Genomic DNA, 17,480 nt, shown 5'->3' with positions numbered 1-17,480 from the left:
AAGCTTTTCCACATCCCTCCTGAAGTGGGGGGCCCAAAACTGGACGCAGTACTCCAGCTGCGGTCTCACCAAGGCCAAGTAAACCAGGAGGAGAACATCCCTGGTTTTGCTGGAGACACATCGGGGGATGCATGCCAGAGTTTGGTTTGCTTTCCCAGCCACAGCATCACATTGGTGGTTCATATTCATCTTGTGGTCAATCAAGACCCCCAAGTCTCTTTTGGTCGTGGTGCTAGCAAGTGTAGCACTGCTGAGCCTGTAAGTATGTTGAAAGTTCTTCCTACCAAGGTGCAGCATCTTACACTTCTCTACATTGAAGTCCATCCAGTTTTAGTCAGCCCACCTTGACAGCATGTCCAAGTCAGCCCATATCCCCAGCCTGTCCTGCGGAGTGACCGCCCTCCCCCGTTATTTGGTGTAATCTGTGAATTTGGCCAGTTCACATCTGGCTCCCGACTCCAGATCATTAATGAAGCTGTTAAAAAGTACCAGCCCCACTACCGAGCCCTGAGGGACTCCACTGGTCACCCTATGATTGTTGATTTGCTCCCGTCAACTAGTACTCTCTGGGTCCGACCCCATAATCAGGTACTGAGCCATTGGACCATAAGATGATCAAGGCCACAGTTCCCCATCTTAACCAGGAGGACATCATGGGGAACTAGGTCAAAGACTTTCTTGAAATCTAGATATATGACATCCACATCATCTCCCTTATCCAGGGCATGTGTTACCTGGTCATAGAAGGAGATGAGGTTGGTCAGGCAAGACCTGCCAGTCACAAAGCCATGTTGGCTGGCATTCAGACACTTGCCTTCCATTAGTCTGGTGTTGATGGATCCCTTGACAATTTTCTCCAGGATTTTTCCAGGGATGGACATCAGACTGATCTATAATTCCCCAGGTCATCCCTCCTCCCTTTCTTGAAGATAGGGACCATGTTGGTTCTTTCCCAGCCTTCCAGGACCTTGCCCAAGCTCCATTAATTGAGTCTGCTAGAGCATGCTAATTAGCACACTTCAGTCAGCCTCCACATCTCATTGTATCAGCATCCCCATGCTTCACAATGGTGGCAGAGGTGCTTTAACTAAAGCTAGTTCAATATGCTTTACATAAAGTGCCCTTGCCACCATTTTGAAGCACAGGGTACTTTAATTACAGCTCTCTCGGAGCCACTCTAATTAAAACGCCTCCCCCCACACTCCCAAAACACACATAAAAATGCCATAAATATCTGGCAAACATCAACCTGCCACATATGATTAGTGTGGCCCTGCCCTCCATGAGGTAAAATCAGACCAGGTTGCCTTGTGGCTCATCTGCATATTTTTGGAGAATCCCAGGACTCATGATAAAAAAAAACAGTTTCTTTTATGAGTGGGAGTCTAGTAACCACATGGCTCCTTTTGAGGGAGTATCTGGAGTGTACACACATACTGAGCAGTACTAAGCTGTGGGGTTACCATGGCTTGAAACACTTTGACTCTGCTGGGGCCAGCCCAATGAACTCCATAGAAAATCATGAGCCTTTTGTCTTTGGACTAATATCTTGCCTAGTTTGTACTTTATATAAGTAGGTGCTGAAGTACTATTTAAAAGTGTGTTTATGAAGTACCTGTGCTAAAACTTGCAGCAGTTCATGGCTAAGCTCAATGTTAACAGCATGAATTCTAACTCACTTTTGCATGGTCTTAAAGAAGACTTCAGCTTTGGGTCAAGGGCTTAGAAGGAAGCCTTGAAAATAATTGTGAAGTTGAGCAAATTAGAGTTGTAAACAAGATCATACAAAACTTCAAGCATGTTTGAATACAACCTCATAACAATGATCTATTGAAAATGTATGAAGATGGAAGGAGAAAGAGAGAAAGATCAGGGAAACGAAGAAGGAAATGTACTTGGATTTTTAAATAATAGTTATCTCCTGTTTAGATAAAACATCAGAAAAAACAGTTGAATTAATTTGCTGTATTAAGGCCAAGATTCAGTTAAATAGGGTTGAAACTTCATTTCTGCATCCTGCAGAATTCTGAATCCATGACCCTATCAGTTTGTCATGATAAGCAATATTTAAATAACAGACAGTAATTATAGACACATCAATTGACAAGTGTCAAACAAAGGATTATCTACAAAAAGGCTGCCATTTGTGTATTTCATAATTATGAAACGTCAAGGAAATTTTGAATTTAAGACTTTCAGCAGACAAAAAGACAAGCATGTAGAGCAGAGAGGTGAAGAACTGACCATCTGACATATTAGATATAAAATGTTTTAAACTGAGTAAGTTAAGTTGTTTATATTCATTGTATATTGTACTATATATTAATTCTGTGGTGCTAAGCCTCTGGCTCATGGGCCAGATCCAGTCTGTGAGGCCATGGCATCTGGCCTGTGGGTCTCTCCTGCCCTCCTGGTTCTAGAAATTTTATGGCAGGAGAATGGTGGTAGCATTAATTGCCATGCTCCTGCTGTCAAATATTCAGACCCGTTGGGAGCCCTGAAGACTGGATCACGTGGCCCTGTGTACTGGATCATAACAGCACATGGAGTGACTCCATGCCTGGATCCAGCACATAGAGTTTTGTCAGCATACAGGGTCTGGCCAGGACACAGCTGGTTCTGGAATGTGGGGTCAGGCCAACATGCGGCCAGATTTGGCATGCAGATCCTGTGTGTGGGATCAGGTGATTCTGCTGAGCTGGGATGAGCTAGCGTACTAGATTACATCCATAGGCTGGCCCTGTGCACCCACCTCACACTGGATCAGACCCATGGACTGACCCCTCACATTGGATAGGGCCTGCTGACTTGCTTCATACCACTCATCCAGCTGCAGGGCCAGAAAGGTTGAACACCACTGCATTAATGTTTGTTTTATTCTCCTCCATGGAAAGCATAGAGGAACTAAGAAGAGATGTGGTGAGAACCCTCATGGCTCCACTTTACAAGATGAACTGGGGAGAATGGATTGATGTGGCAGAGACAAAGAAGGCCTAACATAGCTGTGAAATGGAGCTCTGCTGTAATCTGTTCCGTAGGAGTGTGAAGGGAAGAGGTGTAGTGGATTGATCAATGGATCTATCAGTATTTGGCTCTAAAAAGAAGAAACTGATTCTTTACCTAAAATATATCATCCATAAACTATCAGCAGATTCATTCCAAGTGTGAACAGTTTGGATAGTCTGAGTGTTTGTTGCTGATACTAGACCCTTCCCCTGTGAGGCAAATGCATGCTACTCTGTCTTCCTCTGGTTACACCCAGGCTAGCAATGTTCACTGAAGTACTAAAACTGTCAGGAATACTTTGTACCACACAGAGCTGGCCTTAGGAGAAATGTCACCCTGGGCTAACTTGTATTTGGGCCCTCCCCCACCCCCCCAAGCACCCTTACAACACCACATCGTCCAGGTGCTCTTCCTGCCCCCACCAAGTCACTGGTACTGCTGCTCTGCCCACAGAGGGGCTCCATCGAACAGGTTGGGGAGCTGGCCAGGGTGTCTGTCTGTGGCAGAGACTGCCTGCTGCAGCCCTGTGGAGCCCAAGCAAAGGGAGCAGGAGCCTGTGATAAGTAGCCAGCGAGCATAAGCGACTGGTAAGGGGTGCACAGGGGTGCACGTGCCCCCCCCGACAGCCAACACTGATGCTGTCAGTAGGACCGGTCTCCGCCCTGACAGGGCCACCACTGTCAGAGGCTTCTGCGGGTACTCTCCCAGATTCAGGAGGCACCAGTCACTCATGCCAGCGAGTGCTGGCACTGGGGCTCTGGTGCCCTGAGGCCACCATGGGTCTCCTCCGGGGCCCAACATGTAACAGGCCACGTGCAGATGAGACTTGGTTGGAGCTCTCCTCTGCTCCCCTGGAGCCACTGGCCCCAGCTTGTGGTTTCCTGAATGCACCGCCTTGCCCCGCCCTGCCCCACCTAAGCAAAAGCAGGTGCCACTACCACCCTCACATGTCTAATCCTGGGCAGTCCTGTCCCACGCCCCAGGGTTACACAGGGTCATGAGCAATGCCCCAGGCTGGCACTGCTACCTGTTGTGTTTGGCACCCCCCTGACCATGGCACCCTGGACAGTCACTCGCATTGCCCACATCTAAGGCCAGCTCCAGTACTACATACTGTAGTTTAGCTCTTTGTCTCCGCCCCACCCCCTTCTATGCTGATTAAGGCTTGTGGAAAAGAATTAGATTTATCATTTACAGAGATGGCCAGCCACATCAAGGGAGCACATCCTTTAATAATTTCTGTTAAAATAATACTGTCGGATCATCCCTGAAGAAATCATCACTTGATATTGGGTTTTTGGCCAATGAGGATCTGGTGTCTCATCTTGCATTTTTTATCAGCATTGTTGAACAAGTTATGACAAGACAATCCTGAGTACCTAAATGACTCAGATCTTCTGAACTCTTATCATATATGACAAGCCATAGTGGCTTTGGTAGAGGATCAGCTCCTAAGCATAGACAAAGATCAGTTATCTACATTGGTGTTGTCAGGCTTATCAGTCATTTTCCATACTGCTGATCACAAGGTTTTATTAACTTGCCTGCAGACCCTACCAGAAAGAGTGAGCCCGCTTTGGTAGCTTTGCTATTTTCTCTCAAAGATCTCAGGGGTAATTATGGAAAATTACTTTTCTGCCCTGAAGACTCACTCATATAGTTCTCATTATTTGTCTCTTATTCTTTGTGTACATGGTGCCATTGGGTTACTCAAGTTCAGAATCAGGGGATACTCTTGAATCTCCCGCTGCTGTTAGATGATCATAAAAGTGGCAAGATCAGATTTTTCCCTTCCAAGAAAGAACATTTATTTGGGATATAGACATTGCTATCATGATTCTTGCCTCCCTGGGTAGCCCAGTACTGTTGCATGTATGATTGTACTTTTTTGCTTGTAAAATCAGGTATTAGTCTCTCTGTGTACAGTTACACCATGTCACACTACGGTGAAATTTAGAAATGTATCTAGTTTGGTAATGTGGCCACCTTTAATTATAAAATCAATTTGCTCTTTGAGTTCTGCTAATTTTCCATGTCTTGTAAGTGTAGTGCAAATGGGATACTTTACCCACTAATGATCTTGAAATATCAAAATCAATCACCATGTTACCAAGACTCTTCATCTGTAATGAATATCTTTGTATTTTCCCTCTATTAGAAATCTTAAGTGGCCATTGTGTGACAACTTATCTGAAGCATAAACAGATATACATTCTGACTAGAACATTTCTAGAGTTCCTGCAAAGATGAACATCAGAACTGAAGTCTCGTTTATTTCCATATTTGTTCATTTTATTGGATGTATATGCCATCCTTTTCCAACAAGGCTCAGGGTAGCTTATAAAAGAAAACAGAATGGCTTATAAAACAGGAAAATAAACAAAAGGAGAAAACAACTTAAAAGAGAAACTAGAGTATCCATCTAAAACAGAAGCTACCTAAGCCATATCCCAACCTAGCTTTGTTTGCTAAACACTTGCATCTCTAATTTTTGAAGCCACCTGGAGTGAACCGCACTCCTGATTCTCATATACACTTAAGCTCCTTTGTCAGAGAAGGAAAGTGATCGCTATGTAAATGAGAAGCATTTAACTGTATACTACCAATTAATGTCATAGAAGAATGCCAAAACACCAATTTCATGTTGCCATGTTCAGATTCCTGAAATATTACATATCTGAACAATGTAGTTTTGCATTCAACTGAAAATCTAACTTGACCATATTTAATTTGTTCTCTTCCCTTTTAATATATTAGCCATTTGTTGATATTACAAAAGCTGTTTGATAATGGTGTAGCAGCCAGTCTGTCATGTCACTAAACTATTGGACTTTTACTGGAAACCGATACACCATCATAAAATTCAAAGGAATGTTTCAAAGACATAATCATGCAGGCTGTATCATTTTAAACTCATTGGGAAAACATTTCTCAGAGGTGTTCTTCAAATGCAAGGCTTTCCAGATCTTTTTCTATTAGAGCTGGGATTCGTGCCATGACAGCCCCCTTAATCCAGTTCTTGCATCTGAGTCAGGAAATGCCTGAAATAGCCTTGAAGATTTGTCTCCTTATTATAATTTACCCAGGACATGTTGAGTTCATTTTCAGGACCTTTGTTCTTATTTCTTGATAGATCAACCCAAATATTTGTATTGTTTGAAATGTGTGCTTATACATGTGCTCCAGCCTGGGGAAGGTGGTGTATTAATTTAACATGTGTATAGGTACCTCTAGGGACTAGTTGTGTGTCTCAAGTGTTCCTTTTCTAACAGAAAGAGTTGATAGGAAACTTACTAAGACCTGGTAACTGTATTTACTTTTACCTTTGATACCACAGTTGCATGAATAACATTGCTCTCATTTAACTGCTATTTTTTATTGGTACTGGCCAGTGGTGCTGATATCTAAAGTATCATTAAAAAATCTGGTAACCAAACTGTTCTCCAAAAAATTCAACAACAGTACATTTTAATAGACAGATTGCATGATCTGATCACAAGGCTAATACTTTGCATTGTTATCTTGTCCTCAAGAAATTCATTCCCCTGTTTTACAGATGAGAGATCTGGAGCAATGCAACAGCAGTTCAATTCTATCCACAGCACAAGAACAGGACTGCAGTGCTGATATGCACCACTCTTCTTTGTGTTAACACTGAGTATTGAAAGTCTCCTTGAGTCCAGGTTTTGTTAATTAGCCCAGAAAGCAACTTCTCACTTTCTGGAAAGTGCACAAAGCATTTTTTGTGTGTTCCATTTGAAAGGACATAGAAAAATTAATCAATTAACTCACTGAAGAGAAGGAGATGGAAAAAAGAGAGCTTGCCCCTTATAGTCATTTTGACACTCACCCATAATATTTCATAGCATCTGATGAAGTAGACTATTGCCTACAGAAGCTTATACCTCTCCAAACAAGTTAGTTTCTAAGATGCCACCCTACCCTGCCTTCTACAAAATATTGGATGCAATTGTAACGACGTGCTTGAAGTTATTGATACTAATGAAAGAGAGAAATGGCTGAGCCATATACCCTATAATTTTGCATCTAGCTCTTTTCCCTTCCCTCTACTCACACTTTCCTTTCGAAAAATCTTTCCTCGAAGATCCTAGAGCAAACTTTGATTGTGGCCATTTGATAGAAATAGTAGATCACAAAATTAGGACTCGTCAATTTCAGTGCTAATCATAACTAAAGTATTGAAACCTGGGTGTCTAGAAACTGATCTCAGTGCAAGCTGTGGGCACATGGCATCCCTGCAAATCAGGCTCTTGATTTAGGTACCTAAAGATTAATCTAAATGTCTAATTTAGTGGACTCATACTTGGACATTTTGTCCCACAGGCATCTATTATCATTACTGTTTGCTGATACGGGATAATCAAAGCAACACAGCAAAACAAGGAAAGACTTCTCCTCCTCAAAGATCACATACAGGGACGGAAATTGCATAAAAGCTACATAAGGAAATACTTTGGCTGGGTGCCTCAAGCAAGGGCATAATGAATCTGAAGGTGGCTCTTGCTATGACAGTTCCTTTTGGAAGCAATAAGGTGATTATCACTTTTTGTTCAACCTTCCCTTTCCTAATGTAGCCTGAAATCAGCAATGCCTTTGTCTAGCAAGTGGCTGTCACTCCTGCTGGTTTACAATGTCAAAGGATTGTCCTTGGGGGGAGGCTTGTATTGGAAGGACCGTATCATTAGTAGCATTCTGAAATAATAGGGATAATGAAGTCAGGCAACTGGTCCCCATTTCCTGAGGAACATCTTCCTATTATAAAAAATGATAATAACTGTTGTCAACCCTTGAATTAAGTGATTTACCTAGAGAGAACTACTGTATATCCTGGCAATGCAATAGAAAGCTGAGGTTAAATGAGCACCATCAAACTTAAGTAACCTTCAGACAGAACAAGTGTGTAAACTGCAAGGGAAAATGTTAGCCATGTGGAGTGCCATAGGTAACACAAAACTGTCCCATGGAAAAGGATAAAGGTCCAAGCTCCCTGCTGGAATAAACTGGCTCCACTCCACTCAAGTCATTTATACCATCAGGAAGTTTGACCCCAAATCGTTCTCATTCATCCATTAAAATAGAAAGTGGTGGGCTTTGTGCCGGTTTCCAAAACCATAATGAGTAAACCCTTACTGCAATGATAGTTATAAATGAAGAGATGGATGGCTATGAAAAATTGCTTCTGAGTTTAATGTAATTATATTTCAGACCTCATTTCTGTTCGTCTAATAAAGTGCAGTGAATTAGGACAGGAATCTCTAAAGAAATGAGTATGGGGGTGGATCTGATTTAGATATAAAAGTAAAATGACGTACAAAAATAGAGAAAGAGAGAGAGAGAGAGAAATGGCAAGATCTGTAGTGCAAGTTCCCTGAAGTAACTGTATTTTTTTCCCCGTGGGGATTTCTGGTTCTCTTCCGTGCAGTTTTATGGCTGCTGAAATCATCTCTAATTGCTAATCACTCCCTACACCACAAAGTGCAAGCTGCTGTCCAGTCTTCCTGTTGTAGATCCAGCAGCAGAGCAGCAATCTGCAGTGTAGGAACCAGCCAGGCTCCCCCGGCCCTGCTTCCACCTGCCAGCACGACCTGAATGAATATCCTGGGGGGTTAAAATACAATCTCCACCCCATGCTCTAAAGACAGGCGAAAATTATTTTTCCAGGAGTGTATTAAAGAAACCTACAGCTATACCTCGGCCCCGAGGAAAATGCACTTGGAGCTCATCCAAGTCTCGCTGTAGTCAACAGGTTTCGGAGCACTTTAGCCATTCAGCCAAGTCCGTGCCCCCCAATCTGGTCTCCCCCTTTGCTCCATGGTGCAGATGAAGACGGGGGTGCGCCCCCTGCCCGGGCACTGCCGGCTGCATGCACTTTTGGCTCTTCCCTCTCACAGCCCAAACCTGGCGGGATGGGGGCGGGGGGGCACTTCCAAGCCCCCTCAAGCCCCAGCGCCCCGCGGTCCGGCCGGGCTGCCCTGGCGGCGGGGGCGAGCGCCCCCCCCCCGCGGCTCGGAGCGGGTCATCGCCGGGGGAGGGACCCTCGGGGGAGCCGCGTATCGATCGCGGAGCCGCGGGGTCACGTGGCCCACATCATAAATACGCGGCGGTAATTAGAGGGGCAAAGCGAGCGCGCCCGGCGTCACGTATATAAGGGGCGCTGTGCAGCGCGCCTGCCACCCGCACCGCACCGCACCGACTGCGGTAAGTGTGTGAGCGCGTGTCTGTGTCCGTGTGCGGACGGTCCGTGGAGGCGGCCCCGCGCTCACCCCGTGTCCCCCGGGCAGCCCCGTCCCCCGGCTCCCGGCCCCGCGGCTGCACGGGCAGAGAGAGGCGACGATGAGGACCGCGGTGGCCCTGGCGGTGCTGCTCCTGGTGTCGGCGCAGGCGCTGGCGGACGACGCGGGCGCCAACGAGGATGTGAACTACTGGTCGGACTGGTCCGACAGCGACCAGGTCAAGGTGAGGGGCCCCGGGCGGGCCGGGCCGGGCCAGGGCCAGGGCCAGGGCCGGGGAAGGCGGGTCCCGCCACGTCCGCCCGGCGGCAGCTCTCTCTCTCCCCGTGCCGCCGCCCCGCCGCGGCGTCGCGTCCGCAGCCGGGAGGGAGGGAGCGGGCTGGCCCCGCGCTGCCCCGGGCGGGCTGGACGGCCGCCATGGCTGCCCCGACGGCGCTTCCGCGGGCGGCTGGATCGCCCCCTCCCCGGCCGAAGGCGTCCTTCCCCGAGAGCCGCCGCCCCGCGGGCTCGGGGCCGGCTTGGCTGGGGGCCCCGGCGCTGACGGAGCCGCTGTCCCTCCAGGAGGAGCTGCCGCTGCCTTTCGAGCACTTTCTGCAGAGGATCGCCCGGAGACCCCGGCCGCAGCAGTTCTTCGGCTTGATGGGCAAGCGGGACGCAGGTGAGGCTGCGAGTGTCCGCGCTCCAGGGCTGCCCCTACGGCTCGGCTTGGTCCTCTTCCCCCTTAGCCTTTGGCTTTAGCCCACGTTTCTCTCTTCCCCGGCACTGCCCAGGCCTCTTGCCACTGCCTGGGGAGGGGGCGATGGGGTTGGTGGCGGTCTTCTTTACCATGATTGCCCCCTGGCACATCCATGGAAATGGCCCCACCTGCTTCAGTGGTTGAAGCAAATACAAAGTGGTGGAAACACCGTTGGGGTTGTCCCTCTTGCTCACCTCCATAGTACATCCACAAACATTTAATGTCCAGTTTTGTGTCTACATTACTTTTAGGAGCACCTCACAAGTAGACTAGTGCAGCTCTCCTTTTCTTCTAGACATCCCTGGTTTTGTGGCGTTTAGTCCCAGCTATCCATGCTTGTGCAGTATGTATAATTTGATGCTAAAATACAAAGTCTATTCCAGCCATTGAAGTGCCTCCTCTTTAATATAAGATCACTACATGCTTTGGACAACCAGTGGGTTTTCATGCTAAATACTTAGAAGCTTACAATAGTTTGCAACCCCCCAAAAGAAAATGTGATACCATGTCCTATGGGCCGGTCCCTGTGCCTTTAACTAAATGAATGAAATATAGAAATGAGGTGGACATATAATTATTGGCATGTTTTCTAATTGAGAGCCTTTACTAAGCTAATGGGTGAAAAATAATTTGGTTAGGGCTCTAAATAGTTAACTAATTGTATCTTTCATTAAGAGGAAACACTTTATCAATTAAGATAATATACTGTATATCCCAAGAAAAATTATGGCCATAAATAATTGTATTAATTTTCCATAAGTGTAAGTAGTTAACTGATAAGAGTTTCCCTCCTAAAAAAGAATTGCAATGGAAGAGATCGTATTCTATATTCTATCACTATTAAAAATTTAATCTTTTTTCCCCCCCAGGCTATGGCCAAATCTCTCATAAAAGTAAGTTGAAAACCTCTTTCTAAACAATTATCAAGAACCAGTACTACAACATGAGCTAATTGAAATTGTTGTAATGTAGCATTTGATGTCACCGTAACTTAGAATGTTTATGTTTCTTGAAAACGGGAATAGAGGAGAAATCTTTCTAGCCCTGGGTGTACTCGGAAATCTAACTACAGATAGGTCTCAATCCATTTACGTACTCTGAATCGCCATACAATTTGAGATCAATTCAGATCCAAATGCAATCTTTTCAGCTCTATCCTATTTTTCCAGGACTGGAGTCTACCAGGTTTACTCATAGCCAGCGTGGGCTGATTGCCAGAGTTAAAACAAAGGGATTAAGGTGGGATAAACTAGCAAATCAGAATATTAAAACCCCAAATCCCTGAAGTTCCAAACAACTCTAAACATGATGTGAGATATTATTATATCAGTATTCAAAGTAAAGGGTGATTGATTCATAGATATTTTCACGTAAGTGAATGCGAATGCACCTTGTGGCATGAAAAAGCGTGGCTTGCTTTATTCCAAAATACCAGCAAGGACAAGTTATATCGACAATAAAATGTTATGTTTTCATTGGATACTTTTTCCCCCTCTAAAACTGCTTGAAAACCAAAAGATTTGATTTTCAAAAGTAGAGATTGATCTTTTTATATTTTGTGAGACCTGCTGTCCAAAAACAGTCCATAAGCATCCAAGCATTCTGCACTAATGGCTATATTTATCACTACGATTACCTCTCTGAATAACATTTTAGAAAGTGTCTCGTCCAAAGCTCATGCCAGATTAACCAGATGTAGCTGCTGGCTGAAGTCAGAATTATAGCCTTCCTTAAACGTCTCATCTCTGAAGATCTCAGCACAGAGATCTGACTTGTGAGAGATTTTAGGATCATTTATCTTTCTTGTTGTGAAGTTATTTGCCTCTTTCTGAAGAAGATTTTGCACATTTTGTTCAAGGCACAAATTAAATTAATTTTAATTTTAATTTAAAATATCCTGACCTAATGCAAGACTGTAGAGTCCAGTTGTAATTGATCATAGGAGCATCCAAGTGGTTCCAGTAGGACTATGTACATGAGTTAACATTAAGTAGCATTAGTAAGAACTTCAGGATCTGATTCAATTAAGAAGGATCCATTCTGTATAAGAGAAGAAAGCAGCTATATGAAAGAATGATTTAATAAAATATATTAATTTAACAAACCTACAATACTGAAAAGAAAAACATGTCAAGATATGGAGCCTGGTCATGCTTTTACTAAAATGAAAAGGAATCATACCACTGACTGCTGTGGTAGCACAGCTGGGATCAGTTAACAAGTGGTTCTCTTTAACCACAGCAGAAATTAGAGGTTGGCAGAAAGGCTTTCTCTGGCCAGATTGGGCTTTGGATCAGACTCTGTAAGTATAGAAAAGGATGATGGTTTTCCATTATACTAAAATTTAGAGTGCCATATCACTTAATAATTGGGAAGAAACCTGTGTCTTCCATGTCTTCCGCATGAAATCACATTATCTCAGAAAAACTGCATATTTTAAATGTATTAAAACACCCCCAAATATATTTTTCCAGGGCATAAAACAGACTCCTTTGTTGGACTTATGGGCAAAAGATCTTTAAATTCTGGTATGTATGAACTACGGCTAAAATTAAAACTGTAACCTCTTCATTCTATTGCCTCTCTTCTCTCCCAGTGAATGGGAAAGTCTTTACATGGGACAAGCCATAAAAAGATAAGCAAGTTTGTCTGAAATCAGGTTTGTTTGTTTTGTTTTGTTTTTTTTTAATCAAAATATTCTGAGCTGTGGACCATGTTAATGCATGTGAAAATAAGAAATGATCAGGAGAGGCTGGTTCCAAGCAATTGCCAGATAAGCTTTCCTAAACAACTGTGTTTATACTCCTAATCCTGACCTGTGTCAGGTCAGGATTAGGAGTAGTTTTTTATTGTGTCTGCTGCTGACTCCAAGAATTTAGTCTTTCCATTGTAAGAGTTTCCCTTGCAGGCCAAGAAGTCAATGATGTATTTTTTCAACGTTTATAACATTTTTTCAATCATTAATTTTACATCTCTAAAAATATTTTACATTCATTAAAATGTAAAATATGCAGCAGCGACCAAAAAACCCAATAAAATGTTGGGCATCATTAAGAAAGGAATTGAAAACAGAGAACATCATCATGCCATCATACAAATCCATGATGCACCCACATCTTGAGGTCCCCACATCATCAAAAAAGGATGTAGGAGAATTAGAAAAGGTACAGAGAAGGGCAACCAAAATGATCAGGAGCCTGAAGCAGTTGCCGTACCGAGAGAGACTAAAAAGGCTAGGACTCTTCAGTTTGGAAAGGAGAAGGCTGAGGGGGGATATGACGGAGGTCTATAAAATCATGAAGGTTATGGACCATGTGAATAGGGAACTATTGTTCAACAAGTCCCAAAATACTAGCACTGGGGACACACTCACAAGAGGGAGCATTTTTTTTTACACAACAACGTAGTTAACTTGTGGAATTTATTGCCACAGGCAGTAGAGGAGGCGGACAGCACAGCTAGGTTCTAAAAGGGACTGGATAAATTCATGGATGGATAGATCTATTAACGGCCATTGGACAGAATGGGTGGAGATGTTTCTTCTGGCATCTCTAAACCAATAATATTCAATGCTAGGGAGAGTACTGAATAGGGGATAGGTTACTCTAGAGGTATGAGGTTCAACGCTCTCCCTGCATAGCATCCACTTCTGCCACTGTCCGAGACGGGATACTGGGCTAGATGGACCATTAGTCTGACCCAGTATGGCACTTTAATTTTTTTTTTCTTTATCTATTCCAGTGTAAGAACATAAAACCTTAAGCATTAAACTGATATCATGACCTTCCCTTCCATTTACCCCAAGCACCTACACATAACAGAAGCCCACTCCTTGTGAATCTCTCCCAAATAACTGCAGCCTGCCATTATCCATAATCTACTAGCTATGCATTACTTGAGAAACTTATGGCTACTTGGTTAAACAACCAACTGTTATTTAACTATCCAGAAGGGGCACCTTTTATTTAATGTGATCTAGTGCTTGTTTAAAACCACTGAAATAATTCTGATTCTATATCAAGTAGATCATAAATTCCAATGTTGCATTTTTTTTTTGTATTGGACAGTATAAATTGTTTTTCCCCCTACAGTTATGAATGGCTTTATTTTCAATTAAGTTGTATTCACAGGAGTAATATAGCTCTATCTTACCTTATTTTGAAAACTGCTCTGAATCATGAGCAATTTAGAATAATTTTATCTGTGAAGATGATAACCATTAAATGCACATAAACTTGTAAATATACAACTGATATTATAGCAGTAAATAGTATCTTAGTGATTGGTCTCATTCATGGGGATTAAGCTACTTAGGTACCAAAATAGATGCAGCAACTGTCAAAATTGATTGCCGTAACTTCCTTTTAAAATTGTTGGAACAGTTAGAATACACTCACGTATAAAAATAACAAAGATGAATAACAACCCCCTACAGTCTGATAGTAACATAATGGCCTAATAAGTAAACCACAGGTTTTTAGACATCCCTCATCACTGCTCTTCTATCTGATGGAGGAGGTGAGGGGTGGGAGTTTTGACAGAAGGTATAGTCCAAACCATCTGGTCTGACTGAAGAGAATGAAAGTTCTAAGTGTTCAGGAGTGAATGGTAGGATGAATATTATCTGCAATTAATACTCTCCACCAAAAAAGAAAATAAAAGCATGCAGCAACAAAAATTCCAACATTTTGATGGAAAAGGTGGAGAAAGGTTACTTGAAAAGATTCTCAAGTAATCTAAAAATGTACTTGTTTTCTTCTCTTGGTAGCTAATATCACTTGTCTGGAAAACTCTGAAATCTAGTAACTGGGTGAGAGTTTTTATCAAAATAATGCATCTTCTAGTGGTTGTTGAAACTAGAGATCCTATGATAATCCAAGGAACTATAATTCTGGTGTGACAGCCAAAGTTCTGTGATTTACCAAAGAATTTCTGCCATCTAATGCTCTGGTCTTGCAGTGAGTTCATGCAGGCAGACCTCTACACCCACTGAAATCAGGTATTTAGAAAAAAACATAAGTACGGTAAAAATATCACAGTAATCAATAGTGATAATTTGCATATAGCCCTGAATACTTGTTCAGCTAATTTAACAGTAGGGTGTTTATTTTCTGATAAAAGTAAAAGAAATTTTCTACTACGTATTCTTCTAGGGTTTGATAATATATTCTCCAAAACTCTGTTTATTTCTAATTTGGCCTCTTGATTGGTGAAACTTGAAATTCTTTTTACCTTAAGCATATGGAGCTGAATCATAATCCAAGACCTCCAAGATCTGCAGCAGTGGGTCCCACAAAATTAGTTGTGTGTTTGCATGAGAGAGTCATTTACCTGCATGCTGTACTAAGCACAGCCAGGCATGTGCCTAATTTCAGTTTATATAGGAAGGTGTCTCCCATGTCCATCAGGCAAGCTTTCTGATTTGGAGGCAGAACAACACAGGGACCGTTTTCCTTTAAAAGAGAGAGAGGAGAAAAAAAAAAAAAAAAAAAAGATTCTTCCTGAAGTAAACTGATGCTAAATGCATCCATGTAGAAGGGGACTACTTAGGCAACGTCTGGTTTGTAGACAGCTCCATGTCAATTGGCTCCTTCATTGCAGATTTTAATGAAAGATACACAAATAGACTGAAGACAGTGGGAAGTTTGAAACTAGTAGAGAGTTGATTGTACAGGGGCATGGTGAAAATGATTTAATATTTTGATTACAAACCACTGTATGTGTTCAGAAGAATCTGCAATACTTTCAGAGGATACAGAGGTTTGGGGTTAATGGTTGTTTGAAAGATTCTGCTAGACTGCACAGCGAAGACCTGCCAACTTCCATGGGGCACTGAGCACAGATAATAAAACCAACGGCAACTATACTCATTAGAAAAAGCAAGGGGAACCACCAGGAAAGATCAGGATCTTTCCATAGGCAGATCTGTCACCTTAATGTGGAAGGGAGGTCAGCCATTTCACTGGTTTGTGTTTCCTTGAGTTTATTACATTTACACAAGCCTTTACTTCTTCTTTTCCAGGATCCTCTGAAAGGAACACAGCACAGAATTACGAACGAAGGCGTAAATAAGACATTCCTGTGTATTATTTATTAAACTTCATTTGTTTAAATGGCCAATGCAGTGTAATATAAATTATCCACTGTAAGGAATAATTATTTATTTAATAATAATTGTTGTTTTTTGAGTTGTAAATTCAATAAAATGATTATTTTTCATATTGTGGCAGCGATACATGTTGTGTAAGTGTGTTGTGGTTCCAAAATAACAGCTCCTTATGGAACAGAAATTGATGTTGCACAGCAAAGCACATTATTTGGTATGACCTGTAAAATTGTGTTCACCAAACAAACAAAATTATTTTGTTAATTTAAAGCAATCATATCAGCTTCACTACCAATGTAGAGCAGAACTGGTGTACAGTCTAGTGCCTCAATTTGTTTCCATGGTTTAAAATGTACTGTAATTTCCATATAAAAATATATTTGTAACATTGCAGCATGTTCTCTGTTTTGTGGCTACATATATATATTTAAAAAAAAAAAAAAGGTTTGAATGTGAATTCAAGGTCTTCATTTCATAGTCTGGAATTTTACGATCGTAACATTTTAAATAAAAACTACTTTTAAGATTTTGCAACATACTTTCCTTGGTTAGAGTGATGGAATTTATTTCAAACAAATAAGTGTTCCGAAATAAGCCCTGAATTAAAGCCGTAGCTTTGGACTCTAAGAGCAGAAAGCAAGATACTTATAATTATCTAATTTTGCAAGACAACATATTCACCTCTTACTGTTTGGACAGGATAAGGGGAAATTAAAACTCTGGGGCTTCTTTGCATATTCTATTCTTACTGATAGGGACTTTTGGCAGCTGGAGGTAAACCTTTGTGGAACCAGTCATAGACGGTATTGAGAATCTACACATGAAATTAACATGTACATTGATTTACAATGCACATGTAAATCAAAGAGATCATTACATATGGCCAGACTCCCATGTGTTCTGCAACTCTGGGGGAAGTAAAGGATTTGCTATAGAATCCACCTCCTGTTGCAGGTTTGTGCTAGAAGTTTTCTATTTTTTTTTTTTTTAAATGTGTCTGGATCATATGGTCACAATTAAAACAAGCACAAAGTGTATCTAATGCAATGCTGTTTTCCTTAGTTTGAAGACAACCTGAAATTCAGCTTTTAAAGGTATGAACTGCCACTTTCATTTATTCCCATGATATATAATGACTTTGAAACTAACAATGAGAAGTTAAGCACCAACATATTTAGCTACTTTAATTAAAACATTCACTGTTGTGATTGTGTACTATTCCCTGTCCAGCTATTTGGTTCCCTGTCCAGCAACCAAAAATATTGAAGTTTTCCCTAGCCACTTCTTCATACCTTCAACCCTTACAAAATTCTGTTGCCTGTCAAAAATTAAAATTTGTGTGCAACATTATGGACAGAGCTCCAAGTCAGGAGGAAGGGCT

General features: G+C 42.2%; 1 protein-coding gene across 4 annotated transcripts; it reads left to right on the top strand.

The window, feature by feature from the left end:
• The first annotated feature begins 9,134 nt into the window (after window positions 1-9,134).
• Window positions 9,135-16,637, top strand: TAC1 (tachykinin precursor 1). 4 transcript variants are annotated; one of them, XM_019498121.2, is made up of 6 exons: window positions 9,142-9,225; window positions 9,309-9,483; window positions 9,819-9,915; window positions 10,863-10,886; window positions 12,468-12,521; window positions 16,016-16,637. In XM_019498121.2, exons 2-6 carry the CDS (start codon window positions 9,361-9,363, stop codon window positions 16,063-16,065), a joined length of 348 nt encoding a protein of 115 aa, XP_019353666.1. In that variant the 5' UTR covers window positions 9,142-9,225; window positions 9,309-9,360; the 3' UTR covers window positions 16,066-16,637. The 4 variants fall into 4 exon arrangements, with proteins under 4 accessions (XP_019353667.1, XP_014458566.1, XP_014458564.1 ...); XM_019498122.2 differs by lacking the exon at window positions 12,468-12,521 and adding an exon at window positions 12,590-12,652 and having other exon boundaries at window positions 9,135-9,483; XM_014603078.3 differs by having other exon boundaries at window positions 9,140-9,483.
• The last annotated feature ends 843 nt before the right edge of the window (window positions 16,638-17,480 follow it).

The sequence above is a fragment of the Alligator mississippiensis genome, chromosome 5, assembly GCF_030867095.1.
Source record: "Alligator mississippiensis isolate rAllMis1 chromosome 5, rAllMis1, whole genome shotgun sequence".
NCBI lineage: Eukaryota > Metazoa > Chordata > Crocodylia > Alligatoridae > Alligator > Alligator mississippiensis.
Note: the sequence above shows the minus strand (reverse complement) of the source record. Positions and strands in the feature narration are given on the sequence as shown.

Coding starts and splice junctions, on each gene's coding strand:
- TAC1 (XM_014603078.3), top strand. CDS start 9,361: ATGAGGACCGCGGTGGCCCTGGCGGTGCTGCTCCTGGTGTCGGCGCAG. Junction 9,916..10,862: donor GATGGGCAAGCGGGACGCAG/GTGAGGCTGCGA, acceptor TTTCCCCCCCAG/GCTATGGCCAAATCTCTCAT. Junction 10,887..12,467: donor TGGCCAAATCTCTCATAAAA/GTAAGTTGAAAA, acceptor ATATTTTTCCAG/GGCATAAAACAGACTCCTTT.